We start from the raw sequence: 27212 nt of genomic DNA on the forward strand, positions 1-27212 counted from the left end.
TTGGATATGTGGCGACCAAATTTCAAGATTTGTTGTTGTCTTTTCGCCCCTGATGTTGAACTTTCTTCTTAGAACAAGGACATAATCTTCGTATTTTGCTGCACTGCTCGATTTCGCCTGATGTCGGCTAGGCGTCAAAGTGATGAGAGGTGTATCTCCCCATTGTTCTTTCTCACGAATGTCAATCAAGTCGACTTTGAGATCTATGGGTGCTTCGTGAACGGTGGAAGTGGGATTCGGAACTGATGTCGTCGAGTTGAGTGCACCCTGTAGTAGCCCTCGACGAGCAGCCTTGTAGTCATTAACAGACATGTTTCAGTTGTACTAAATTTGATGAAGGCGACGATGGATGTGAATTTTAGGTAGCAAGCACAGCTGGAACTATGATCTGACACGGCAGGATGACTAGATGTCAACTTATCTCTAAGAGCCTTCTTGAACTTTCCCCTTAGATCGGGTAACGAATGCTCATTCCTGCCACAGCTGACATGATGGATGGGGCTAAACAAGCTGGCAGGCAAGAGGACGTGGGAATCGTACTTCGACAAGGCTATGGCTGCCCAACTCTTTCTTTTACTTACGTCGGCTGCATATCTCACATGGACTTGGGCTAGTCTCGCAGACATTATGGGAGGACTTCAAGGCTTTCTGTAGGGTGTTTTTCTCGGCTGAATGCAGGTTGCTTTTGAAAAACATTCCACCTTCCTATTCCGTAAATATGGCCCCCAAATCAGACAGCTTCCTTGAAGATACTTATTGTGGCTTGAGACATTTAGGTCTCTTGCTCACAGCCTTACTGTTGCCTAGGATCGTGGCTTGGGGCTGAGCATCCCGTCTTGATGACTTGATGGCTCTCCTTCAACTCCTCAGCCTGATCTGTACAAGGCTTTGGGGAACTACTTCTACCCAACATGAAGATACTGGAACTTGCAACATATCAAGTTCATAAAGCTGCAGAACAAGATGAGTGAGAAACAGTTTTCCTCGTAAGTATTTCCATTATCAAAAAGTTCTTTCAATGGGAAAGGCTAATATGGGGGACAGATCCGAGGAGTGTCCTGACCCATCACCAGGACTTGGTTACCGATTACCCCACAAAAGTTCCAAGCGAGGGACCCTTTCTCGAAGTGATCACATTTATGATTTCAAAGAGGAAGACATTTTGAAACGTGCCACTGAGCATGAAAAATACAACAAAGGTGGAATCAGTCTCACTGGGTTGCCGAAGTTTGACGACCTGAGGAACTATGGAATATCTACCGCTACCGAAAACCATCTCTGGCAATTGGAGATCAGGCGTTTGAAAGCAGATGCAGCATCTGAAGATCCTCTGATATTTGACAGCAAAGGAATCCTGGACCGAACTGACTCGACAACCTTCGAGCATCTGTCGCATCTTGCCGACCAGATCATCTGTAACTTTTCGGTGATCGATCATGACAATACACTTCATGTATTGGAACACTGTCGGTGGATTGCTACCCTATCTGCCGCTGTTCGTAACTTCAAGGATGCAAGGACGCGACTTACGACTCGCTTCGAACAGGATGAGGATAAAGTCAAGGCACGACGTCCTAAGACACTCGATCCGCCTGAAGCAAACCAAATGGTATATTTCGCTCTTGTCGACTACATTACAAGCAACGTTGCAACACTTGTAGTACGCTCTGCGACAAGTGATTACTGGAATAACCACTCTCTGGCGATCCTGGCCAAATGGGCAGCGAAACTTAAAATACTGTCCTACAATCCATCGCAATATGCATCACTGTCCTTAGATGCTGCCGAGGACCTTTTGGCTCGAATGACCGACAGCGATGCGAAAGAGAATATCCGAGTTCTGAAGATTCGTGCTACTGATGCCGGCTCTGAGAGTAGAGATGAGATGGATATAGACTCGCAGGCAGAAGCAGACATAACAGGATACTATTTCCAGGATCACTATTCGCTAAGAGTCCGGCTGGCAAACTTGTTTCGATATGCCGTGTTCGCTTTGTACGCATCGGAAAAAACTGGAAACCCGCCGAACTGCTTCGAGTTATGCACACTTGTCTATGAGACAGGTCTCGAGCGAAGCTTGACTGTAATTTCGAACGACCGTCGTGGAGATGTTGCAGCAACTTCGGACTTTACTCATGTCAATTGTAGCTTTACCGCCTTCCAAAATCTGATGAAGAACGTGGAGTATCTAGGGTCCAAGGCCCAATCACCTCGCAGTGCTGGCGATCTAACTACAATCCAATGGCAATGGTCAGAAGGGAGCGAAGGTTCAGTTCCCAAAGCTGGCAGATTTCTTACGGGACGATTCGACAACATTGTATCCATCATGGTCCCTTTCGCCCTCACTGACAGCCATACCGGAATCGAGATGGGCGTCATGTTAGATTACGCAACAGGGAACAGCGAGGATGAAGATCCTGTCATTCAATTCGAGCGGAGGCATTTTACTGCAAAGTTTGTCGTCACTACAGCTGCATGGGACGACAAACAGCACAAAATGAAATCAGCCGACACAGCTCATGGACCAGATCCGGACGTTGCGCCCATTTCTCGCAGTCCACTGAATAGAACCATCCGAGGTGTGCAAGCTCTATCCCTCATTCCAAGATCCTTCCTAACAGATATCAGCTGGAACAAATCTTACTAGAATTCTCGAGTCCCAATCGCGTCAAGGACAACTTGACCTTCCTCGAGTCAACAGCATAAAAACCAAATCGGATGCAGAAAAATACAAACTGGTCGAGCGCCGCATGAAAGCATGGATCATCGCGGAAACAACGGTTACATTAAAATGTTACCGCTATGTGTACACGATACTAGCTCTATGCGGGTCATTAGTCTGTGGTGCCATGGCTGTTCCGTTCTCCCTTAGAGACCGACTGGCTGGAGTGGATCCGTTTAACATCACAACCTTTGCTTGGCTTCTAGCCGGTTTTATCCTCGTAATTGCAAAGTCGCGGTACGTTTGTGAATGGCCGTGGCATGACTTTTTTCGGGGTCAAGTGGTTTGCGAATCAATCAAGGAAATCGCCGAGGTGACGGGTATCGATGATCAGATGATCTTGACCAATCTGCTCCATAATGAAAGAAATACTACGCTCATAACCAAAGGACCCTACAATGGCATGTTCGACAGGCGAGCCGAGTCAGGGAGTGAAGGCTTCAGCATCGATGTCCCTATTCAGTTATCGACAATGATTGCCAGTGGATTCGTCATTCTGAAAGTACTCTCTGTTAAAGGTGAGAGGTTGATCTGCTTGGATGTTCGGAAGGATCAGAATGGGGGATCGGGGCAGCGATGAAGCATCATCATGTCGAGTATTTAACATGCACGGATCTTGAAGAAGAGGATGAGATTCGAGCAGAGTCCTCGGAGGATATGAGCAGTACAACTGGAAAGAAGATACTGAGGTTAACAAGGCTCCATTTCATGTGGACTCGAGTGCTTGGAGTTTATGTCAGAGACTCGTATTTTGGCTAGCTATTGTTGTATTCGATCTATCTTACCTGATCTCATAAACATCAAATTATTCTTCGTCACCTTGAGCCATTTCTATGCGTGATCGTTAACGTGCGAGCAAGTGGTATCAACTCTCTTAAATATAGGCAAAGACAAAGCATGGTATGTCCCAGTTTGGCGGTTGCCATAATTTCATCTTACAGGCAAACGTCGTTGTTTTGTTTTGAATATTGAGGTGCCGAACCGAGCCCACATCCACCCACACCTTGGCACGCCACTCAACCTGAGGCCAAACAAAATTTCAGGAACAATGCACCTAAGCTCTCCAAGTGAACTCCTCAACATCACCAAGCACCCACACAATGGCAAAGAAAGGTAACAAAAGCCCGCCAGTTTACATATGCCTTACTAATTATTATCAGCCAAGTCCCGCACAATTGCCGTGAGGCTGGTGTCCATGGCCCTTACCGGATACTACAAAACCCTCGTTCGACCGCGGACGCATCGACCTCTGAGTATGCTGAAATACGATCCTGTTGGTACGTTCTATACAGACATTTGTATATCTGGTGCTTGGTAATATTTATGGGTATACTGGATGTTATGTTCCTGCTGGGTACAGAAGGCCAGGGTGACGGACAAGGCTTGTGCTATGCAGGAAAGGCATGACGGGCATATGAAGCTTCCCAGCGGCTGTGTCTGTGGAAAGAGAAGATTGGATTTGGTCAAAATTTCAGGATATGAAGCTAATTCTCTCACGTTCAGTACGAAAGAAGGTTCTTTTCCTCGAACAGAAGCGCGGCGGACGGTAGTCTGTGCTTGAGAACCCAACGACACTGATCGCCACTTCGCCGGAATCAAGAGGTACAAACTGAGGGCCATATCACCACAGAAGTCATCAATGACTCGATCATAATGCATTGTACATTAACTTGGGGTTGTGTGGAAAACCAATGGCGTTTGGGCATGCATCACAGGGACTGAGGGAAATTTATGGGTGTACTCGTACAATCATGTGATCAGCAAGTTGTCATGTCTAGCTATTGCAATCGCAGCAGATTCTATATTCAGGCAGGATGTTGGCATTTCAAGTGCTGAAGCAAGAGATTCGACTCCAAGAATGTCCCCTCCCAGCAAATCCTACTGCAAGATCTCTGTCAATGAAATGAGCACCTTACTTTCCATCGACTTGAACACAACCACTTGTAACTTTCATCTCACATTATCCCTCCATATTCAGAGCAACCCATGGTTACATATCTCCGTTCACCAGTTCGTAGCTTCGAAATCAGGGGATGAAGCCGACAATATACACTGGTATCAGAACAAGGTTGGCAAGCGAAACAGCCGTTTAGAGCCCAAGATTAAGGATGGATTTTCGTTGCACAAATAGTGGCAAAGGTTTTCGTCGAATGGCCCTCAATAGGGCTTTCCCTTATCCTGAGAATCCGGAATCTCTTTTGAGCGAGTACTCGATTTTGTCCTCTGAGTCGTAACGAGGCGTTTTGATGCATTGCTTGACTCCAAGCCATCATGTGGTCTCTTCTGGCCGGAGCGGCTGGGTGCAGCTGGGTATGAACCTTTTTCCAGGACATCACCAGACAGTTGCTGCGTGCTACTCTGATGCAGAATGTATGTAGAAGTAGCGCCACTTCTAAAACCTCGAATATTGTCCATGCCAAGAGTCTGACGGGGGGGATTGATATTTTCTTCCTTGCCAACAATAGAAGCGATATTTGAAGCCTCAGTAGCATAGTTGGGATTTTGTTTAGGCTTCTTCATAGCGGATTTGGCCGGCATTGCATCACGAGGTGATGGTTGGGAAGGAACATGTGAGGCAAAACTGGTTTTACGTTCAGAACGCCCACGCGTATCTGCTCCAGTGGAACGCCTGATAACTGTGGCGACACTCAAGGACACACCAGAAATAGTCTGCCCAGGGGCCTTTGAGCTTGTACACTTGACATCATTTCCGTGGGAGGCGTTATCTTCGGGTGGGAAGTCCACAAGACTAACAAGGTCGTCTTCGGTTGAGGGGCTTGAATTTGGGAACGTCGAAAAAGGCTTGATAGATCTCCAAGAGTTTTGTGAGCTCGCTGCTCGCTGCTGAGAATCGGTTTCACGAGAGAGTCCGGCATCCACACTTTTTGATTCAATTTGAGGTGTTACCATGATCTTATTGCTCCCAGCGAAATTGCCTCTCTTGGTGGTCTGTGATGAAGACGCATTCAGGCTTGCTGCTCGACGCAACGATCCAGAATCCTCCACATTAGAATTATTGCTTGGTGTGATAATTAAATCGTTCGATTTCTGAAGCTTTTTCCGAGCCATAGTCGATCTGAGTGTTTCGTCATCCGCTTCCTGTAGCATATTGGGGGTAGGAGTGTCGCTGACGAATGATTGTGGCACAGTGGCATGCGAAATTCGTTGCCGCTGCATTTCTGTGATCTTTTCTTTCAAGGAAATGTTTTCCTTTGCCATGTCGTACTTCTCAATTTCCAAAGCCCCGGTCTTTCGAATTTTGGCCTCAAATCGGGTTTGTTCCTCAGCCGCTGTCAGGACGGTCTGTGAGTGATCTTCAAGGGCCTTAACAATCATTTGTCGAGTGTCTGTTGCAGTCTTCTTGATTGACTGTAGCTCTTGAGAAGACAAGACGGGAGTCTTTTGGCTGGGGGCTTTTTCAATGAACTGTTGAATTTGTTCCATCTGGTGCTTTGTCTGTTGGAGATAAGCCACTCGTTCGTTTTCTCGATCGGTAGTGCTTTCGGCTTGGGCCTTAAACCGGGCTTGAAGCTGTGACAAATCCTGCAAAGTCTGCGCATGTTTCAACTTCTCCTGCTCAAGCCTCTGCTCAGTGTTCTCTAAGTCTGACTGGCTCTTCAGACGTGTTGTTTCCCTTTGCTCATGTGCTGTCTGAGCAAGCCTTTGGATCTCTCTCTCGTGTTTGAGGTTTTGATCAGCAAGAGACCTAGCTTTTTCGTTCTCGAAGCTATCGATGCGATTAATAGCAGCGGCCAGTTTCTGTTCGAGATCTTTGATACAGGCAACATTTTCGGCATCGGCCTCAAATTTAGACTTGGCTTCATTTTGGGCATTCCTCAATGCTTGTTCAGCGTTCTTGAGTTGCGTCTCAAGTGCTTCCTTGGCCTTATTGAGCTCCTGGATTTTTGAAGTTAAGCCAAAGTCCTCTACGGGAACTGCACGAGCCGCTTCGAGCTCTTCTTCTCTGCTGTGTAGCTGGCTTCTGCAATCAGCAAGATGGCGCCGAAGTTCCTCATGCTGTTGGGTTGATCTCTGTGCCTCAATTTCACTGGTAGCCTTCTCTGCTTTCAGGATTTCATTGGCCTTGTCGAGGCTTGAGATCTGATCCTTGTATATCGCTTCGGCATCTTTGCTCAGGCAGAGTTGGCCTAGTGTATCCTTAAGCTCCGTCAAGGTTTCTGCAATGGCTTTCTGGAAAGCAGCTATTCCGGCCTCGGAGTTCTGGCTTCTATTCTCGTGCCTTTGATCGCAAATTAGCACCACAATTAAAGGAAAGTGGGGCTATGTATCACCTGGAAAATAGATCCTCAAAGAGTTTGACCAACGAAGCAGATGCATCTGGTTGGACCGACTTCAACTGCTGAATAAGAGAAGCTACTTCATCAAGCCTAGAATTCTAAGTCAAGTATAACCCCAAAAGTGGTGAACTCACTTTGAACGTGTTGTGTTTCCTGAGCCCAACAGTTCCGCTAGAACACCATCCTCTTTCCGAAGTTCTTGAGACATGGCGTTAGGAAGCTGCTTTAATTGATCAATGAGCTCCTTGTGGACTGTAGCTTGACACTCGAGCTGCTTCTCAAGTTGCTCCCTGTTCCGCGTCTCCAGTAACAGGTCATCAGCTTTCTGGTCGAGATCCTTTTTCAATAACTCCGTTGTGGTTTTTTCTACTTGGTGTTAGCAGTACCACATGAAATTTACTTGCAACTGACCCGTATCAAGGTCTGTCTTGAGTCTTGCATTATCTTCCTCAAGATTTGTCTTATCAACTCCAAGCTTCTCATTCTCTGTCCCAATCGTACTTCATTAGTCAAGTATTAGCAGAATGGGAGGTCACGTACCGATCGAAAGTCTCTTATTAGCACGTTTAAGCTCCTGGTTGAGGGTTGACACTGGTTTCTGTTAGATGATGCCCATATACTTGTAGCAGATGGCCTCACCATCATGAATCTGCTGTGCCGATACTCGCAGATCCTTGGCATCTTCGACTACCTTCTTGATCTTATCAAAAATTGTGCGAGCTTTGAGGATTTCGCTCGACTCTTTTTGAATCTGAGCCGCCTGAGACGTTAAGTATTTCTGTGCTTTGACCACTTCATTCATATGCGTTTTGTACTTCGAGCTCATGTCGGCGAATTTTTTCATATTTTGCGTCAGAGAAATCTTCTCTGCCTCCAAGGCTTTTATTTTCTGCTGCGAACAAGCGACATCTCCCTGCATTTGCACAATCTTAGACGCCTGTGTCTCGATGAATGCTGCTTGTTGTTCATACTGCTCGAAAACCTCCTGGTAGCTTTCTCCCTTGTGCAGAAATTCTTTGTAGCTGGCCAAAATGTGTTTCTTGTCCTTAGTGTTGGCGATACTCAGCGAGTTCTGGGTGACCGATAATTTAAGTACTTTCGAGCTACCAGCATCATGCTTATTTGTGCTGAGAACTCGAGATTTGCGATCGGCATTGGGAAAGGGTCGTAGTGTTCGACCCTGATTGCTGCGTCGCGAGTCTGGTCTTGACACGGAATGTGCTCTTGATGGTACTCGAGGTGGTTCTTGGAAAGACATCTGGTCGTCTGGCATATTGTCGTCAATCTTGCGCTTGGTACCCGAAAGCAGTTCTGAACCAAATCTGTCCTGACCTTCAACCACAGCCTGGGGCAGCTCAATTTCGTCGTTATTACAGGACTCTTCATGTGGATGAGATACAGCTCCATCATTAGAATGAGAGCACTGGGGTCCTGCAAGCTCATCAAGTGGGAAAGCATGTTGCTCGGTGAGCTCAATTCCAATATTCGATTCCGCTAAACCAGGTAAATGCTGTGGATAGAGACTGGCTGGCCGGTATCCATCGGCTTCGTGGTGGTGAATAGTCTCTCTACGATCAATATGCGTAGAGAGAGTTTGTGAACGATCAGGATAGCCAGTACCTTGGTCAAGTCTGGTGAGGTGATCACGAGGCTGAGTTGGTACTTCCGGATCGGCTTTGCTCAAAGAATGGTCGGGTACTTGATTTGACTCAAAATTAGCTGTTCTTGACCTTTTGTCGTTGGACATTGCTCCAGAAAATGAGCTGTTGGATACATTATCAACTCGTAGTTGTGCCGAAACCTCTGTCTCGTGCCGGTCGAAGGCGGTACTTTCACGAGGAAAGGCACGAAGGTTTTGTACTACCTCGGGGAACGGCTTATATCGACTACTGAAGATGACTTAATTCTTACAAGCTTGCCCATACAGCAGTGTACTTACCGAGACTTTCTCCGAGCTTGCCCGCTGTTTCGTGCGGCTGACAATGGTTTCAACGGGCTTCTACGTGGTGCCGAATGATGACCAGATTCTTCTCGACTGGCTTGCATATTGTTGACTCTGTCTTTCGAAATGTGGCTGGGATCCAGGGTCCCCGTTTGGCGTGGGTTGGCGAGCTCGGCACCTGGAATGGGATGCAAGGACACTGATGATGGAATATCCTCAAGAACGCAATGGTCTGATACCGCCGCATGAATATTACTGGATTTTTCGACTTGTGGGTGTACATGATCGTGTTGTAGAGAAACGATCGCTTTCGCTTCTAAAGATGCTAATACATTTGTAGTACCTTCACTTTGGTCCCTCTGTCCGACTGTGTGTATTGGCACATGATCTAAGGCTTGAAGAACGGTGCTGCTGTTTGCCGCATCTTGAGGAATCTGTAGTAAGCTTGTGGTATCGATATCCGATTGTGACGGAAGAGTATTGATAACGAAGTGTGGGGTCGCAGATTCAGTTCGGTCTGTGCTTTGGTATTAGCACTTTCTTTTGATTGATTGAAAACAGGAGGGAAATCCTTACGGACAGGCTCGAAAGCTGATCTTGGTTCCGTGGCTGCGGCCGAAGTACTTACTCCAAACGCGTTCTGATAAACCTTGGATTGTGGTCGAACCAAAGCAGGCTTGGCTGGTGGTCGGAACTTGAAGCCCTTTCCATCATGCTCATCATCACTGACTGTAGGACGCTGAATAAAGCCTGAAATTTTACCATTCTTAGCAGCTTTAGTTGGTAAGTCCGCGTAGGGATCCGTGTTGCTGAAGTTTTCACAATTGACACCTGAAACTTGTGCCTCTTCTCCGCAAGCTTGATTGTTAGCTGTGCCGATCGCCTGCTCGGAACTGGGAGCAACGCCGGAAACGGCAGGTGGATGGTAGACCTGAGTTTCCGCTTGAGTGTCAACTTCAAGATCAACGAACTGGGTATCTGCAATCAGTGACAGATTGCTGTCTTGGACATTGATGAGGCTTTCATCCACAGCTGGTGCAGGAGGTACATCCAAGGCTTTAGTTTCGCGTTGGCTGTCAGCTTCAAGAGGGACGAATTGGGTTTCCTCAATCACAGATGGATTGCTGTCCTGCGCATTGATCCCCGCAGGTTCCACGTTGTTATCGTCCTCGTATGGTCCCAGCTGATCAACCTCATCCGCAGCAGATAAATGATCCATATCATCAGCAAAGTGTTCATCCTCACTGTTGCTTGATGGGGAAGGTTGTTGCTGACTGTCAAAGTCTGGACGGCCAGGAGGAAGCGGTTGAGACATTGTGACTAGCTGGGTGCCTTGTCAGTATCTTCAGGTGGATCAGCATAGAGAGGCTTACCAGCGAGCTATGCAAATCCTCAGTCAACAGATACTACGCAGATCCAACCCAGGAGGCCCCAGCCCGTGTACTGGCTGATGATTAAGAAGGCAACACCAGTTTGTCAAGATGCTGCTCCAATTCAATGGGGACGGCGGACGAGTCGTGCTCTTGGATGTAGTACTACTACTCCGAATTCGACAACAGGAGAACAATGAACTTGTGGATTTATGGTGATCTTCGCAAGATCCACAGAAACAGACAATGGGAAGATTGATGAGAAGTTGGTTGAAGAGTGGTGATAATAAAATTGAGAAGGTTAAGGGTAAAAACTCAGTACCGCAAATTACTTGCCATTCGCCAAGGTGGCAAGCACGCAGACTCTGGAGGTGCCTCACTCAAGTGAGCTTGAAGAAAATGGAAGCAACGAGGGAACGAATGATCACGTGTAGCAAGACACGTGAAGTAAGTGTATGTAAGTATAGCCACCCATTGTCCAATAACCAAAGTATTCGCATGATGTATGCAACTTCATAAAACTTCTAGAGACAAAAAGGATAACTTCGACATAGCCAGGGAGTTTTGTCTTCAAGATCTATGCAGGCTATACGGGGACTTCACCTATAGCGGTCTCTGAAAGCGACACTTCCACGTCTCGCAAAGCCAGGAAAAAGAAGCTGTAACATGCAGCACGTAAACTTCTCAGTAGCCACGTGAGAAATATATAGCATGTTTTTGTTGAGAAGAACCAGAACTTGACATAGAAGGGGAAGAAATATCTCAAACCTTCCTTGTTCAATCTTCGGCCTTTTTTCCGAGCATGAGCAAACGATATTGCCAATCTCGTTTTCGCGCTATGCAGCATCGACAGATGGCAATACCTCTATGATTCATTTAGTCCGTGTGATCCAGTTTCAATACCTACCTTACCATGGCATGTTGAACCACAACCGGGACGTTGGCTTGTGATATTGTAGATGCGGATCAGTAGCTTTCCGGCTGCACAATCTACATGACATTTGGATGCTATTGGCTAGGAACTGGAACAAAAAGAATCACTATGCAGAGTCAGTTACGTGTTCCCATTAATAGCAGAAAGGCGGGTTTCCACCACAGGGAGTTCCCTTGGGCCTGGACAAGACATCAACGGCCGACGATGTGGAGTCCTCATCGTGACCCCATACCGCTGCGAGAGCCCACTTTGAAGCTATTTCCGGGAGAGATCTCCTCTGCCTATGCACACTCAAGCATTGGACACATATGACCCCTCGATGTCTGCAGCGCGTACCGGCACACACACAAGTCACAGCAGGCGATATGAGGCTTTTCAGGAGGCATCGCGGTTACCGAGGCTGAGGCCCCCGCTGCGTTGCTGCTTCCATTGAGTATCGTGGAGGATGTCAATCCAGCCTCGTCTTTCCACAGTAATCCCGATATAACTTCTCCGACAATGAATTGTCGCATGTCAGCGAAGACTACCGCTGTGGTGGATTGATGAGGTCGAAGTTAGCAGTCCACGCTAAAGAAGACCCCTGAGGAGTGGCCAACGATTGGCCTGATCACCCCAGAAATAGACAGCGGCCAAGAGCCCTAGCACTAACTTAACCGCTGACCACCACTGCCAGAATCCCGCCTCACCAATCAACACCCCTTCTGATTGAAGTGCAGCCATGCTTGATGCTATCCATATCACCGTCGATTTGTTTCACAAATCCTTAGTCCTCGAAAATATACATAGGTGGGCCCAATGATAGGCCTCAAGGTAGCCGCTCTGCTCTTTAAGACGTGCAGCATTTCCGCATCAAGACGGGCTCATCACATTTTCCCGTCAAAGCGAGAAGCCACCATCACAACGTTCTTCAGAATCTCGTCACATCACGTCCACTGCCGGCGCCTGGGCTAGTCGAACACACTGTTAATATACCACCCCGCCTGTCAGCAAGATGAAATCGATATTTTTTTTGAGTTTGCTGCTGCATTTTCTATTTCCTATAGTTACAGCGCAGGATCCTGTATCTTCCCAAACTTCGTCCTCAGCGATACCAACAACAAGCACCGTCTCTCTAACACCCGAGATGTCTGCAAGCGCGGTGTCCTCATTTTACCAAACGCTGGCAACGTCTACTCCGTCGCAGCCCGGTGATGGTAAGAGAAAAGTGTCAAACCAAGCAGAACTAGTGATTAATTTGTTTCCAGGGCCTTCGGCAGGAGATGCTGGATCATCACCAGGAAGCGGAGATTCAGCAGCTGGTGCTGCTGGAGCGGACCATGGTTCTATTGCAATCTCGAGAGGCGGCATAATTGCAATAATTGTCGTGGGAGTTTCGGTGTGCATACTTGGAGGTAAGCGTCACCCAATGTTAAATGCACAGGTTCTCCTTTTAACGCGGTAACAGCTGTCTCGGCAATCCTGTTTTACTTGGCCAAGAAACGATCATGGCAAGTCCGAGAGAGCATTCGCAGGTCGGCAAGGAAAGTTGCGACAGCATTGACTCCTAGGAGATCGACATTTCCCAAGGATGTACATAGCCGCTCGAATCGAGGCTTGACGAAGATAGCGGAAGTTCCAAGCCCGAGGAGAGCAAATACAACGGATGTTGAAAAAGGACACACGAAGTTGATGTCATTTGAAATGGCCGAGCCTCAGTTCAAAGAGTCAAAATGGGCAAAGAAGTTTGGCCGGTAACGTGTAGTCCATGGTGGGGTGGCTTGTCACGGGATTATGTTGATGTCCAGTACATGTTGTGGTACTTTTATACAAGGGGCGTTTTAGGATCGACATGCGATCCTTGTAGGCGTTGAGGAACTTGGAGTCCGGCAGGAGGTGATCACATATTCCTAAAGACATTCCCACTTGCGCTTCTCCTGCCGTCGTCTCGTCGTCCTTTTCGCGCTGGTGTTGCTTCTTCCTTGTCCTTGCCCTTCCTCCCTCCAGTGGGTGCAAATGTGACTTGACGTTCACCCACAATATCGCCCTTATTCTTGTTGACCCGGCCTGTGCTCTGTGTCCTGGCTCCAAGAGCTTTGTCTTGCCGCTGATGTCCAGATTTTTTGTATGACGACGAAGAGATGCGCATCTCTGGTTTTGGCTTGGGTTTCACAATCTCATCCTCGTCCTCGCTGTCACTACCGTCGCTGTTGACAGCTACAGTTTGGCTAGGACCATCAACCTTCGTGCTAGGGTTGAGGGCTTGGAACTCTCTGCTCCTTTCATCCACAGCAAATTCGTCATCCTCGAACAACTTTCCAAAACGACTATCTCCAAGAATACCCATATCCTCGTCCACCTTCTCTCTTCGTTCCTGTCTTTTGAGAAGCTTGTCAACAAGGTTTTGATTGACCTTGACCTTTTTGCTCCCTCTAATTCTGGTAGCCCTCTCCTTCTCAACCTTCTCTTTGACTCTCTTCGTTCTCTCCTCGTCCCAAATATATGGATTTGCAATGAGTCGGGCTTCCTCATAAAGTTTGGATGCAACAAAATATCCGTGCATGTATGGCCGCAACAGATTTGTAGTTCCAACAAGATGACCCAAATTGATTGCTTTGAGCTCAGGAAGAGTCAAGAACTTGTAATTGTTGTAGGTCTCTGCCGGAGCCTCTTCTGCCATCTCTTCCACCATGTTATCCAAGAAGCTGCACCATTTTGGAGCTGGGCCAAGCTGAGGAATGAAGAAAGCATGTTGCTGCTTCCCTTCGTTTGCTGTTAAAATCATACCGCTATCTTTGCACCATGCAACAGAGTTGATGTCAACCGCTGGCTCCACTGAAGTCCATGCTTTCCCGTCCGCCTCATCCCACAGCTTGATGATGCGTTTGTCGGCTGACAGAATCTTCTTCTCCTGGGATGAAGTCGTCATGTGCATAAGCGTCTTAATGGGATAGCCGTATCCTTGATCTTTTCGTAGGAGTGGCACCGGTTTTCGAAGATCAAAGAGCTGAACCAATCCTTTTGAAGTTCCCAATGCCAGGGATTCGCCGGATCGACTGAAGTCAAGCGCGGTTACTTCGCCTTCTTGCCCAGCTAGAATCCCTATCCTTGACTTTGATCTTGGATCCCAGAATTCCACAGTGCCAATCGAAGTCCCGAAAGCTAAAAGATTGTGGCTGTCTTCGGCAATAGCTGCGCAGTTGACAGCGCCGACGTTGATTCCTCCCTGTAGCGCACCGCCTCCAGCAGTTGTCATGTCATCGCCACCAACGTCAACCTGGTATGGCTTCATGTATCTCCCAATTTCGAGATTTAGTCGATAAACTTCCCCGCTGCCTTCCGCGTTAACTCCAACTGCAGGAACCAAGGCTTCTGCCGAATGTCTATCATATTGTAGATCCCGTCCGTATCGTGGAAGGCGAGTTTGATAGTGACATCCACCTGGAGTATGGAACTCGAGCCGTCGGTCAGTCTGCAGGTGCAAGGACTTTGAGTAGTCGGAGGATAGTAGAATGAAGGAGTGATTTAAGGTCGTCGTATGCCGGGCAAACGACAGTGAAAGGTTGGGGAGGTAGTGTGCATGAATTTGCGGCTTGTATGTCCCTGTACTCATCACCCACTCTCCATCTTCACTGACCCTTACGCATGCACTGGCTTCTTCGAATTCGAAGTCCTGGAGAAGCTCGACCCGATTAGCGTACTCGGGGTCATTCTTCAAGCTGCGTTTCCTCTGGCGAGCCAGCCAGTCTGGCAGAGGTCTAGCGGTTGATGCACCGGAAATGGTGTAAACCAGCACCTCGTTGGAGTTTGTAAGCTTCATGTTGAAGGTCAGCTATGCATCTCCCAAGTGATGCCCTGCTCTGAGCTCTCTCCAGTAGACGAGGCTGCCAGAAAGATAAAATATTTCTTCAGGGCCTGTCTAGTGCCGGGTAGAGCCGCCACAACGGGTCTGCACGGCCACAGTCGATGCAAAGCAGACAGGCAGAGTCCTTCCATTATTGCCGAGCGGTGATGCGCCAGTACTAAGTCCAGCCTCACTATCGCGAGGCCCGGCGGCGCGCCATGCACAATGCCCTCCATTGCACTCACTTGCAAGCCCAAGTCAAAGTCACTACACAGCATCGCAACCAGCACAGCCCGTCGCCAATATCAGCTACCTTGACCCGACCTCCTTGCGCAATTCAACACTACGGCTGGTCTGCTGTAGCGATCGCTTTGGGCTGCTGACTGCGATGATGGAGCCGTGCGAATCCTACACCAGCTCCACCTTCCAGTCGTTCGTTCCCTCCCAAGCCTGGGCTCGAGTCGATTGTACCCGGAATATACTTCTCGAAGGCCGGAGGTGACGCTCCCTGGCCTGGCGTGACGCGCCCAAGCACTCTCCGCTGTTGACGCGGAGCCCCTCATGATTTACGACTACCATGGATCCCAGCGAGTATCCTACAAATGTAATATCTTTTGTAAGTGCCCTCCAAACACCCAGACAACTCTTTCTAAATTCCTGATAGAATGATTTTTCCTCAATTAATTATGAATACTTCGAGTCCAATAGCACTTCTTTGGGACTTGCCAGGAAACATCTCCAAAGCCTTGAAGCAGGATGGAGGCAAGATGGGAGATTGGTGCACCACGATCCTTATCGGGAAGGCGTCTGGTTATTTTACAATGGTAACGCTGCCGCCGTCTCTCCCACGAAAGACCCCGATACCAACAGTTCGTCCGTGGACATCCAAGCCCTAGGGCTTCTTCAACGGGACAAGGGGGTCTACGAGCCAGCAAGTCTCGCCCGGAGCAAGCAGATCTTGGGAGGCTCCATGAATGCTGGTAGCGCTAGCTCGTCTCCATCTTCATCACTGGAGAACGCTTTTCGGAATGCTCAAGCCCTCAATGCGAAGGCTATGCAGGCCAATGCAAGCCTGAGTGTGATGCAAGAGCCGCCAACTCCATCACCTGGTGTCAAGGCAGAGTTCACGACATCTGCAAAGGATATACATGAATACTTCATCTCTGCAGTCCTCAGCTCGATAGTCTACTTTCTCTGCCATGACCACAACTTTATACCCTTGAATTCGAGGACTCTGATACTGGCATCGTCAAGATCTACCGGGTCGAGTGCTAAATCTGGCCATGAGATAGAACTTGCTACACTAGACATTAGCCTCACCTCATTGGGAGTGCTTGTTCTAAAGGCACATTCTGATAAGGCACCTGGGTTGCAGACTCTGAGGGATGTCTTCAGTCCATCCAGTACGACGTGCGGACTTTCTCCCGGCGCGCCATTGTGGCTTGCGCCCAGTGGAAGTGCAGCCAAGTTCTACTGTATACCGGATGACAACAAACTCCCAGGAACACTGTCCATTGGTCAGCTTCAGGGCAGCTTGCTCGAATCACGACCAAATGGTAGCATCAATCCTCTCACCATCAGATCGTGGCAGGCGAAATGTTTAGCATGGTTGTCCGCTAAGGGGCTGGACTCTGCTGCCCTTGAAGCTGGTGGTTGGCTCTATGTTCAGATTCTTGGTGGCTACCTACCATACTCCAATTCCGATCCACAAGGTCTACCACTTCTGGAGGAATTGGCTATCGTACCTTGGCCAGCACGTTTATGTTTCCAAACATCAAGCTCATCAGGAGCTCGCGATTCGCAGATGACACATTCACTCACTTCTTGTCGAGATCCTCTTTCGTTTGCAGAAGATTGGTTCACCTCCAAGGATGAGAGAGCTGCTATTGTTTCTAAGCGAGCAAAAGAAAGGCAGATCGCCGATACACTTTCCAAAGAGCAGGCTGATGTGGAAGCTCGTGCATTGCAGGCTCATAGCTATTCTCCGGCTGCCTTACGAAGGGCCAGCAATGCAGGTGCTATGTATCCCACTCCCCCAGACGCACCTCAACACCCAGTTGGGGCGACCCCGTCTTTTGACGGTAATGTATCAACGCCAGGCAATCCGAATCACTTGATTGCGCACGAAGCAGGTGGCACTGTTCCTCCAAACCCCACGGTGGTGGAGGCGGATACGGATATGTGGGGGGCGTCTGCAAAGAAAGATCGGATGAACTCCACGGCGCATTACAACGAGAATGACAACGACAACGAACATGACAATGATAACGATAATCTTTTTGGTGACCTTGGGGGAGACATGTTTGGGACGCACATAACAGATGATGACTTTAATTTCTTCGATGAGCCTGATGTGGACGAGTTTGACATCAAACAGCCATCGTCGGCTCCCGTATCGACCACCCAAGAGTCGGCTGCCATTGCTCATATCCCTGAACCTACGATGCCAGTTGCAGCGGCTGATGAGAATCATAGCTCAGAAGTCGACGCCACAGATAGTCTCGACAACAAGGAAGTTCCAGGGCCAGTCACGGTAGATGTTGCTACTGTTGTACCAACTAGTTTGACAGCTGAATCTGCTCAGACCAAAGCCGAAGGTACACAGCCTACCCAACCAATTGTCAACCTTCCATTCAACAAGGAGATCATCTTCCAGAAACTCGTTCAACAATCGGTGATGTCAAAGGTGACAAAGCAACCTAGGCGTGCCAGTCTCTTTCAGCAAATCGATTTTGTGGACTCACTACGGTCTGTAAATGAGAAATACGGTTCACATGGCCAGTTCGACTTTTCCCGCGAAAGAAATAAACCAAAATCTGGTGAGATATCTGCGTTACCACAGACACAGTACCTTACAAGTCGACGCAAGGCACATGAGGGATCACTCGAGATTGGGAATATAGCTCGGCTGCTAGGCGAGAAGGCTTTGGATAGCCAAACAAAACTGGTAGAAGACCCGATGGATTATTTAATGACTTCAAATGGTGGGAGTCCCGTTTCGGAACAGGACGATAGTAGTCATACTACAGACGAAGCTCTGGTTGGGTCGAAGTATGGGGTCAAGCGGAAATGGGAGGCTGACGAAGAAGACGATATCGCCTCGACTTTTGACACTTTAGCTATGGAATTTGAGCAGTCAGTGGGCACCCCTCAATCTATCAGTGGCTCTCAACTGCCGCTTCTCGATGCAGATCCAGCAGATTGGGCTTTGACAACGTATTTCACTTCACTCGAGCCAGATACTGAGCCAAATACGCTTTCAGATCTGGAAAAAATTGCAACTGCGCAAATTCTTGCAGACCAAGCTGTTTCCGGCACATTTCATCTCCCTGGTTTGAATGGAAGCGATGCCTCCTCGTTATGGGGTAGGTCTGCTGGAACGAAAGTACTACTAAGTAAGCTTTCAAAGGCTGCAAGTTCATGTCTCAAAGATGGGACTATTTGCTCCATGCGCGCTTTTCTAGACATTCAAGGGATACCTATACTATCACAAGCGCTCCGCTTGCCCCCTCGGCCTATGCCGAATCCTAGGGGGCCAAATGGCCTAGACACAAGACAGAACAATCCGTTCTTGATCATCCCTCCGCAGATCGTAGTCCGGAGATCAGAGTCGAAGCTGTCGATCCTTCCCTCCTCCGTACCATTTTGGGAGAACCTGGGCCTAGGGCCCTCGAAAGGCACCAAAGATATTGACGCTGTTTGCGTCTATCCGAATCTCGAAGGGGTAACTGCGTATGCCAGTACTTTTCTTGACCAGATGAGAAGTGTATATGAGTCCTCCAGATTCGGCAGCCATGATCGAGTAGACTCCGAAGATATCGGCAGCGGTCTTCTGCCGTTTGCGGTGGACATAACATCGTCCAACAAAATGCACCACTTGACCACCCTCAAGGAGACCGCTGCCCGGCTGAGTAGGACGCTTTCTGCCTTGCAGGTCGGCGAGCGGAATTTCGTTGTGTATTTTGTGTACCCAGTAGACAACAGTGTACTTCTTGTTCACATTTGCTCTGCATTTCAGCATCTATTCAATCTCTACAGGAAGGCTCTTTCCGAGAGAAGGGCAACCACAGCAAATGAATTGGTGTTGCAGCTCATTCCGATCGATTTCATCGCATCCCCCACTTCGCTCGCAATCCCGACGCCTTCGGAGTATTTTAGACTGTCAATGGAGGTATATGACCGTTGCATAGACTTCACTTCTCCGTCATCCTCACCTGCCATCATGCTAGAGCAGCCACTCCCCAGGACAATAGACTTCAAACTAAGTGCGAATCCTTCTGCATCTTTACTCCAGGAGAATACATGCCTTCACGTCGCATATGCACAGAGCATTGATGATCGATGGATCACTGCTGCGTGGACAGATAACAAAGGGACGCGGCAGATGACTGCTTCATACTGTCTAGGCCGCAAAAATGAGCCGATCTCCACACCGTTTACCGAAGTTGCAAATGAGATTTGGGAAACAACATTGCAGGTTGTAGCGAGCAAAAAGATACACTGGCGCATCATCATTGCTAGAGTTGGAGTTATGGATTCATCCGAATTCGACTTTTGGACGGGCCTCGTCTCAAAGGAGTTGAATGCTCAAATAAGCCTCACGCTTGTGACCGTCCAAACCGATCCCTCCCTAAGATTGCTACCGGCTTTTGTCACATTGACGCCAAATGTCAATGGTGCCCAATCGGGCGTTACTCCAGTATCTACTCCCCAGCCTTCACAGTCGTCGATTCTGTCGCCTGAAAATGCACCAACGCCAGTTCGTGAAACCAATACTGCTGCGACTGCAGAAGCGTCAGTCGAACCTGATCAAGACGCTCGGCTGATCGACTACACCGATCAGACCTGGGGCGCAGTACTATCGCATCGATTGAACAACTCGAATTCGCTGATGGACACCAATCCTGCCCTCATCAGTGGATATCTAATAAAACGTGGCGGAACGAATGCTGCTGATCCTCCCGTGGTTATGGAGGTCAACATTGTGCATAGTGAGGTTGTTGGAAACCCGAGAACATTTCATGAGTCACTATTACGGGAAACTCTGGGGTACTATAGGGGCCTAGGAACTCTTGCAAGGGCAAGAGGTGTTGTTGATGCTGTTCTGGATATAAGGCCATGGCACATTGCTGCAGCCGAGAAAGCCGTCAAAACTTTGTACATGTTGATGTGAACTATAAAGTAAATAACCGGAGCCTCGATGGCTGTTCAAACGTTCTCACTCTGTTTGTTCCCACAAACTTGCCTTCAAGGCAGATCATTGATATCACACCGAACAGCAAACCTATGTAAGTCACGTGTTTGTTTTTAAGGACGAAGATCTCTCGAGTACCAAATAGTTGTGGCTGAGGACTTTTGGCTGGAATAGCTGAAGGATATCTCGTACAACAGATGGTGTTGTATCAGGTGACCCCTCATTGTTGGTTTCCAGAGCTGGTTTGTATCCTTCCAATTGCACCAGTTAGTCCCCAGGTTGGCTTTGGTGGAACATCACAATTTAGGATATAGAAAGTCATAGGTAATGAATATACCACGTGCTTTGATTACCACTTGAGCAGTCTCCCTACGCTTACTCTTCCGGCGCTCAGAAATCTAAGGCATGCCGTAGTGTATAGGTAAATAGATACCTACCTAGTCTGATCTTCAACACGGTCACATGGTAACGTTGTGGCTTCAGGATAAGCTTTGCCAATCCACAAGAGAGGAAAGGTCTCGAAACGATAAACCAACCTCACCAACATACTCTACTCTCTGAGACTCTCTGAGATCGCGTCCTCCGATGTCACAAAATTGCCCTGGGACATTGGAAAACCTTGGTGGCAGGAACCTCAATTTTGGAACACAGCACCCAAACGTCACCTGCATGCGACACCGAAGTTGCCGGACTGCGTCATTACACAGCGACAATATGTTCTTTGCCTCCAGTATTTGAGCCATATGCTGTGCCGCACGAGTATGATTTCTCAACTCCCCATACAATACATACCGGCGTTAAAAGTAAAGGCTTGGTCTGATTTACCAACCAAATATTGATGACGCCTTGCGAGATAAGGTACTAAGCTTATGCCCTGAAAAGCCTCTGGTACCTGTCGTTGTTCGATTCGTACAGAGTTCGACACCGTCCAAGAAGAACAGATCCAACATGGCTGCTGGCGAAGGTTGAAATGAGAGTCACTCGGACATGAAATCCCTCGGCTAGACAAGTCGTCCCGAGACGTCATCATTCCAATGTTGACAGATCCCAGCAACCTCAGAAACCTTCGAACTGGCCCTAGGGCTACCTGTATGATCCATCCAATGTCACCAGATGAACAGGGACATTTGGAGACAGCGGTATCTCTGGCACACGTCCGACAGCATTATCATGCAGTATTTTTCTCGACACAAAATTTCCGACACATATCTAGCTAAGGCACGACTGATTGGACATGCTAAGCTGTCAAAACTTGGAGACGTAGATCTCCCCCGCACCACCTAAATGCTTACGTCGGTGGTAATGGCTAACGCCAAGCCAATTCGAGGTCTAGTCGCGAGTTCAGGGGCAAGATACACCCATTGCGTATCAATCTCTAGGTGAGTGGTTGGCGTGGATGGAGGGCGAGCTGATTCCCAACACTGTTAACTGCGAAACGGGTGTCTTCAGCCGTCTATCTCCGAGTAAAGCAACTAGCTAGGATGGTTGCAATCCGGGCAATTCAGATATTTCTCGACGGTAGTCCAGACCGCCAATAGCCATTACGTCGCCTAGACACTTCTGGCTCTTTCAGAAAACAAACTTTGCCTACTTTTCCGGACCACAGTATACCTCCATGTCATGGTTCTTAGTTACAAAATTGCAGGTTCATCTAGTTGCTCTCCAAATGGAATGTGTTTATGTAGAAGTGTCGGATTCTGACACTCGCTCCAGAAGCCTGGATGAGACTCAACATACTCTCCACCTGCATTGAAAGCCTTGTGTTTCTCCCGCTTTTACACCTGCCTAGAGGGGATAAATTCTACCAGCATGAACCCCACTTGGCCTTGTGGCTCTCTCTCAATGTGAGGGGTCAATGTCCGAAGCAACACTACGTAGCAAATATCGATAGCAGATAAAATACCCGCCCCCACAAGGTCTCCCCACAGTCATCCATTTCCCCCCAGATTCCTCCAGTTCCTCAGTAATCAGATTTGACATCTCTCGTCTTAACTCACAACAATTGAGTATTGTCAGTACCAACCATGTCGTCCGGCCATATCGAAAATGCGCATACCACTGGCTATGACGCTGAAAGATTGCACACGCATGACATGGAAATAGGGGTTACAGATGCTGTACAAAGACATGTTCAGCGCAATGTTGTGCCACCTAAACCAGTGTCTCAACGCAAACTCGATTTCGAACATGCTCGGCCAAGGTGGATGAGAGAGATGGCTGCAGAAGCTCTCGGGGTGTTTTTCTATGTATGTGTGGTGTAGAGCTATTGACCTACGCCATATCTCTATCCAACTGTCGATTGTCTCTAATATCCAAAGCACTTCTTGCGTAACCGAAAGTTAATTGCTTTTACTGCTTAGGTCTACCCAGGAATAGCCTCGCAAGCCTCATTCTTCCTCAATAAGACGGAGCCTGTATTCGGTTCCTTATTCCAAATTGGTTGGGCCTATGCAATTGGAATTGCTTTTGCTATCATTGTCTGTGGTCCAACATCGGGTGGTCATTTCAATCCAGCTATCACGATATGCTTTGCTATATGGCAAGGGTCAGCACGGAATTGTCCAGTAATTCAAGAAATCCAAACTGACAGTCTCAGATTTCCCTGGCCCAAGGTCCCGAGATACATTTTTGCTCAAATCCTCGGCTCCTTCATTGCCGGTCTTGTTTTGGTTGGACAATAGTACGTATTGGGGAGCCTATCATTTTGTAATCTGAATGTTTCAAGACTTTTTAGAGACATGTCTATCCGTTCTTGAAACTTCCTAGATCTGGCAATTATTGACTCTCCTGTCACTTAGCTGGCCAGAAATATCAGCCCTTGCCGCCCAGTTCAGGGCTGAAGGACTGAGCCCGAACTCGCTCGGAGGGCCTGGCAGCATACTTTGCAGTTTTCCGGCACCAACGCAAACCAACTACGGGTACCTGTTCTTCATAGAATTCTTTGTCGATAGCTTTATTGGGTGAGTATCGACCGCAGGACAGGAAGCATAGAATGCTTACCAAGTCTAGAATTGTAATTTGGGCTGTCCTAGATCCAGCTAATCCTTTTATTTCACCTACATCTGCACCATTCATCATCGGCTTAGCGTGAGCAATAAACCCGGAAATATGGGAACATCACTAACAACTTTCAGCTACGCCAACATGATTTGGGGGTTTGCTAACGTAACAATTTCAACCAACCTGGCTCGTGATATCGGAACACGAATCGTTGCAGCCATTTTTTTCGGAGGAGATGCATTCGGAAACTACTCGGTGATTGCAATTCTTGTGAACGTACCTGCCACGCTATTTGCAACTGTGGTCTACGAGATCATACTGAGAGACAGCTTTGCCATAATCGCCCAAGGTCATGCACGACATGAGGTGAGTACCACAAGAGTCCTTGTCAAAAGTTCACAGATGTTCGGTGTTGTGTTGACTATCGTTTCCACTAGGATGGAGAGGAGGGTCTTGCTCGGCATTTGACGAAGACGGGAACATTGGAGCAGGGTTCTGCCGGAAATATTATTCGAGGTCAACACACAAGCAGTGATGAGAGTTATCACCAAAAGCAAGACACTTCACCTGTGTAGACTTTCGACTCGACTTGACTTCAGGTTGGCAAGGTAGGGGCATTCAGTAGAGATGTAGGCTAAGCAGCCACTGATCGCTGCTGAGTGTCTGGATCAAATTCATTCTGGGAAGATGTGGTCGATTTAGATGTCTAGCTTCTTTAGACGACATTACTGTTCAGATGCTCAAGTCCCGTTCCTTAGATTTCATGAGAGGCTGGGAAGCGAGGGATGATTACCGTCGCAAGCTGTGACGGTAGCAATGAAACAATGAGGAAGTAAACCAATACAAGCACAAAGAAATCGGAAAAAAAAGAAAAGAATACGAAGGAATCACATCATTCCCTTTGCGAATAGCGATCCGTTCACCATGGAAAAGATCTCGTCTCTATTGGAGAAGGTAGAACAAATAGCAGTGAGAGAAATTGATGTATCACGTGTGGCGGGTATTCTTCGGGTATGATCTCGAAATTCTGCAATACACCCTGGATGGAGTTTTCACCCCGCCATCTGGAGCACTGATTGTATGCCACGCAATAAATGAAGACCAGCATATTCGCATAGTCTGCATAAAAGTGCTTATGAGAGCTCGATTCTGTGTTTGTTTGCGACATCTATGCATTTCGCATCACTGCGCGGCACCATCTTTTTGAGCTTCTTTCTCTCCCCATCTACTGGTTAATACCATGGCATCCTCACATCCTGTTCCTGGCGCAGATGCCGAACCCTCTTCTCCCGTGGATGACTATACGCCAACTTTCTACGTGGGCCACCATGAGTCCAAACGGCCTCTGCCTGTTACAGACTTTGTTCTACGACAGGCTCAAGATGTTGGAGTAAGTGTGCCCCACGGTCCCGGAACGACTAGATGCTAATGCGCATTAGTATGATATGCTCACCAGTCCCATTACAAGCCCCCATTTCCACTCCAGAGTTCTTACTCTAATATCTACCTACCTTTCTGAATTGTCAGATATTGATTCGTCCGCCGCCGCTCATAGCATCCCACCTGCTCCGATCATACCTCCATTAAATCCTGTCGATACTCCACTCACGCCGGGAGACACAGTCTCTCAAATAATTGCTTATTCCAGCCCATGGATCGATCTATGCTCACCCGACCCTCTTATTGCCAATATCTCTCGCCAGGTACTCAACATCGAAATAGCTTATGCTTCATTCTGTGGGGTTGGGAACATTGTTATTCCCGGCCCAAGAGCCTACAGCAGCGGGTCAACCGATAATGACGGTCTTATACAATATGCTCGAGCAATTCAAGAAGCACTCAATATTGGCAGTTACTTACAGATGGCTATTCACATTCCAATGTATGGAAATGAAGAGGCTAAAGAAATGATCGGCGACCTACGTCCATTTGCCAGAGAACAAAGATCGGAATCAGCACTTGGAAAAGTAAACAAGGATATTGATCTGTACGAGACTTGGGATGCGTGGAATTTGATTCGAAGTGTATGTAAATACAGTGCAAGACTCTCAGTAGGTAAGAAACCAATGGAACCATCCAATTTCCCACACTTCATCTACTCGTGAGGCATTTCATGTTGTATGTGCGAGAACTGAGACCCTTCGGAGCGCCTATTACACCTCTGAAGGTACTGTTCCCGCTCCGCCATATATACATTCCTGGAGAATCAAAGCTAATACACCCCGCCTAGCACTTGCACTTCCCCGTCAGCTTCCAGTTGAGTCACTACAGTCTCGCTGGTTTGCTGAGCCATTGAGGTTACTCTCCTTCACGCCATCAACTTTCCTCAAGAACAAGGGAGGCCATCCTGTTCTTAGCAAAGGTCACCAAAGCCTCATATCTCGCTACATGCGCCTGAAACAACCGCCCTGGCTTTTGCTCTGCGATGTTGGACCTATTCCTGGCTTGGAAGACCCCACGCAACTCACGCCCACTGCTGATGGTTTCCCATCACCAAGCGTGGTAGTAGATGCGTCGGGGTCAGTATCGCCAACACCTGCCGAAGCAATTGAATTTTCTCAAAAGCTAAAATCCAAAAGCAAGGACTTTGCAGCTCATTTGGTCTACATTCGATACCTACAGAGAAATCAGCCAAGTCGCACGGCTCTCGAGAAGTTTGGCTCCGGGTACCAGGACTATCTTCAAGCTCCACTTCAGCCGCTAACGGACAATTTGGAGTCAGTGACTTACGAAGTCTTTGAGAAGGATCCAGTCAAGTATGACTGGTACGAGCGTGCCATAGTCCAGGCTTTAAGTGACTGGTCTGAACAACACAAGCCTACTTCAAGCCCAACTGGTGCAGTAGTTATAGCTGTTGCTGGGTCTGGACGTGGTCCTTTAGTAACCCGGGCTTTGAAGGCAAGTGAGATCACTGGAGTGGCGGTTGAAGTTTGGGCTGTTGAGAAGAACCCAAATGCTTATGTGTTGCTTCAACGGCACAATGAAGAAGACTGGGGCCGTGCGGTCAACGTTGTCAAGAGCGATATGAGAGCTTGGAAAGGCCCGCTCCGCAATACATCAGGACCCATTGGACAGGCTATCACTACAAGCACTAGCGCCCCTTCTTCGCCGTACGGCAAAGTAGACATCCTTGTGTCTGAACTTCTTGGCTCTTTTGCTGATAATGAACTGTCGCCCGAATGCTTGGACGGTGTTCAGCACGTTCTGGCGCCACAGTATGGCATCTCGATTCCCAGCTCCTACACTGCGCATTTAACACCAATCCTCGCACCAAGACTATTCGCGGATATCTCGCATCGTGCTATCACAGACGATACTGCCACAGAAACACCCTACGTTGTGATGCTCCATGCAATCGATTACCTAGCGACTGCTGTTCCGGATCATCCACGGATTCAACAGGCTTGGGAGTTTGTCCATCCTCTTCCAAGCTCAACACTTGCCATTGCAGAAGCTCGAAGAGGAGGTGGTGTCAGTGGTGGGGGCGGCGGCAGTATGTCAGGTGGTGATGGTGCTAATGAACACAACACACGTTCTGCGAAGCTGAAATTCGTGTGCAAGGACAGAGGTGTAGTCAGTGGACTGGCTGGATATTTTGAGGCAGTTCTCTACGATGGTGGTGACAACGGAATTGTCGAGTTGAGCACCAGACCAGACACAATCGATGCCAAGAGCAAGGACATGATCTCCTGGTTCCCCATATTCTTTCCTTTGAAGGTATGTACTGCTTGAAACGCTTCTGGGCGCCTTTCTAACGTACTTTCTAGAACGCCCTCTACTTCCCAGATGATTCAGAGCTGGAAGTCAGTATTTGGAGACAGACGGATGACAGAAAAGTATGGTATGAGTGGCTCGTAGAGGCCTTTGTCATGGTTGGACAAGGCAAGAGAATGAGGCTAGGAATGAGCGAGATGGGAAGTAGCCGAAAAGTA

The 27212-nt window shown here is 48.1% G+C and overlaps 7 protein-coding genes across 7 annotated transcripts; 5 read left to right on the forward strand and 2 right to left on the reverse strand.

Moving 5' to 3' along the window:
- Positions 1–123: 123 nt before the first annotated feature.
- ONS95_002438 (uncharacterized protein) lies at positions 124–3675 on the forward strand. Its single transcript, XM_058495695.1, has 4 exons — positions 124–712; positions 769–986; positions 1045–2579; positions 2629–3675. Exons 2-4 carry the CDS (start codon positions 964–966, stop codon positions 3300–3302), a joined length of 2232 nt encoding a protein of 743 aa, XP_058354423.1. The 5' UTR covers positions 124–712; positions 769–963; the 3' UTR covers positions 3303–3675.
- Positions 3059–10763, reverse strand: ONS95_002440 (uncharacterized protein). Its single transcript, XM_058495697.1, has 11 exons — positions 10336–10763; positions 9539–10286; positions 8960–9479; positions 7660–8909; positions 7561–7611; positions 7432–7506; positions 7155–7386; positions 7015–7110; positions 3929–6962; positions 3508–3868; positions 3059–3445 (listed from the first exon to the last, which is right to left on the reverse strand). Exons 2-9 carry the CDS (start codon positions 10275–10277, stop codon positions 4880–4882), a joined length of 5046 nt encoding a protein of 1681 aa, XP_058354424.1. The 5' UTR covers positions 10278–10286; positions 10336–10763; the 3' UTR covers positions 3059–3445; positions 3508–3868; positions 3929–4879.
- ONS95_002439 (uncharacterized protein) lies at positions 3823–4040 on the forward strand (the record flags this gene model as incomplete). The annotated part of the gene is made up of 2 exons (XM_058495696.1): positions 3823–3835; positions 3883–4040. 2 exons carry the CDS (start codon positions 3823–3825, stop codon positions 4038–4040), a joined length of 171 nt encoding a protein of 56 aa, XP_058354425.1.
- Positions 10764–12389: 1626 nt separating the features above from the next.
- On the forward strand, positions 12390–13000 carry ONS95_002441 (uncharacterized protein; the record flags this gene model as incomplete). Its single annotated transcript, XM_058495698.1, has 3 exons — positions 12390–12459; positions 12511–12657; positions 12711–13000. 3 exons carry the CDS (start codon positions 12390–12392, stop codon positions 12998–13000), a joined length of 507 nt encoding a protein of 168 aa, XP_058354426.1.
- A 142-nt stretch (positions 13001–13142) lies between these two features.
- On the reverse strand, positions 13143–15062 carry ONS95_002442 (uncharacterized protein; the record flags this gene model as incomplete). The annotated part of the gene is made up of 1 exon (XM_058495699.1): positions 13143–15062. One exon carries the CDS (start codon positions 15060–15062, stop codon positions 13143–13145), a length of 1920 nt encoding a protein of 639 aa, XP_058354427.1.
- A 601-nt stretch (positions 15063–15663) lies between these two features.
- SSN2 (mediator of RNA polymerase II transcription subunit 13) lies at positions 15664–20259 on the forward strand (the record flags this gene model as incomplete). Its single annotated transcript, XM_058495700.1, has 2 exons — positions 15664–15702; positions 15751–20259. 2 exons carry the CDS (start codon positions 15664–15666, stop codon positions 20257–20259), a joined length of 4548 nt encoding a protein of 1515 aa, XP_058354428.1.
- Positions 20260–21495: 1236 nt separating this feature from the next.
- On the forward strand, positions 21496–23855 carry ONS95_002444 (uncharacterized protein; the record flags this gene model as incomplete). The annotated part of the gene is made up of 8 exons (XM_058495701.1): positions 21496–21659; positions 21730–22526; positions 22641–22825; positions 22877–22960; positions 23079–23240; positions 23290–23367; positions 23415–23646; positions 23718–23855. The coding sequence occupies exons 2-8, from the start codon at positions 22305–22307 to the stop codon at positions 23853–23855; spliced, it is 1101 nt and encodes a 366-aa protein (XP_058354429.1). The 5' UTR covers positions 21496–21659; positions 21730–22304.
- Positions 23856–27212: the final 3357 nt, after the last annotated feature.

The sequence above is a fragment of the Cadophora gregata genome, assembly GCF_030347475.1.
Source record: "Cadophora gregata isolate MNR1 chromosome Unknown scaffold_11, whole genome shotgun sequence".
Taxonomy (NCBI): Eukaryota; Fungi; Ascomycota; class Leotiomycetes; order Helotiales; family Ploettnerulaceae; genus Cadophora; species Cadophora gregata.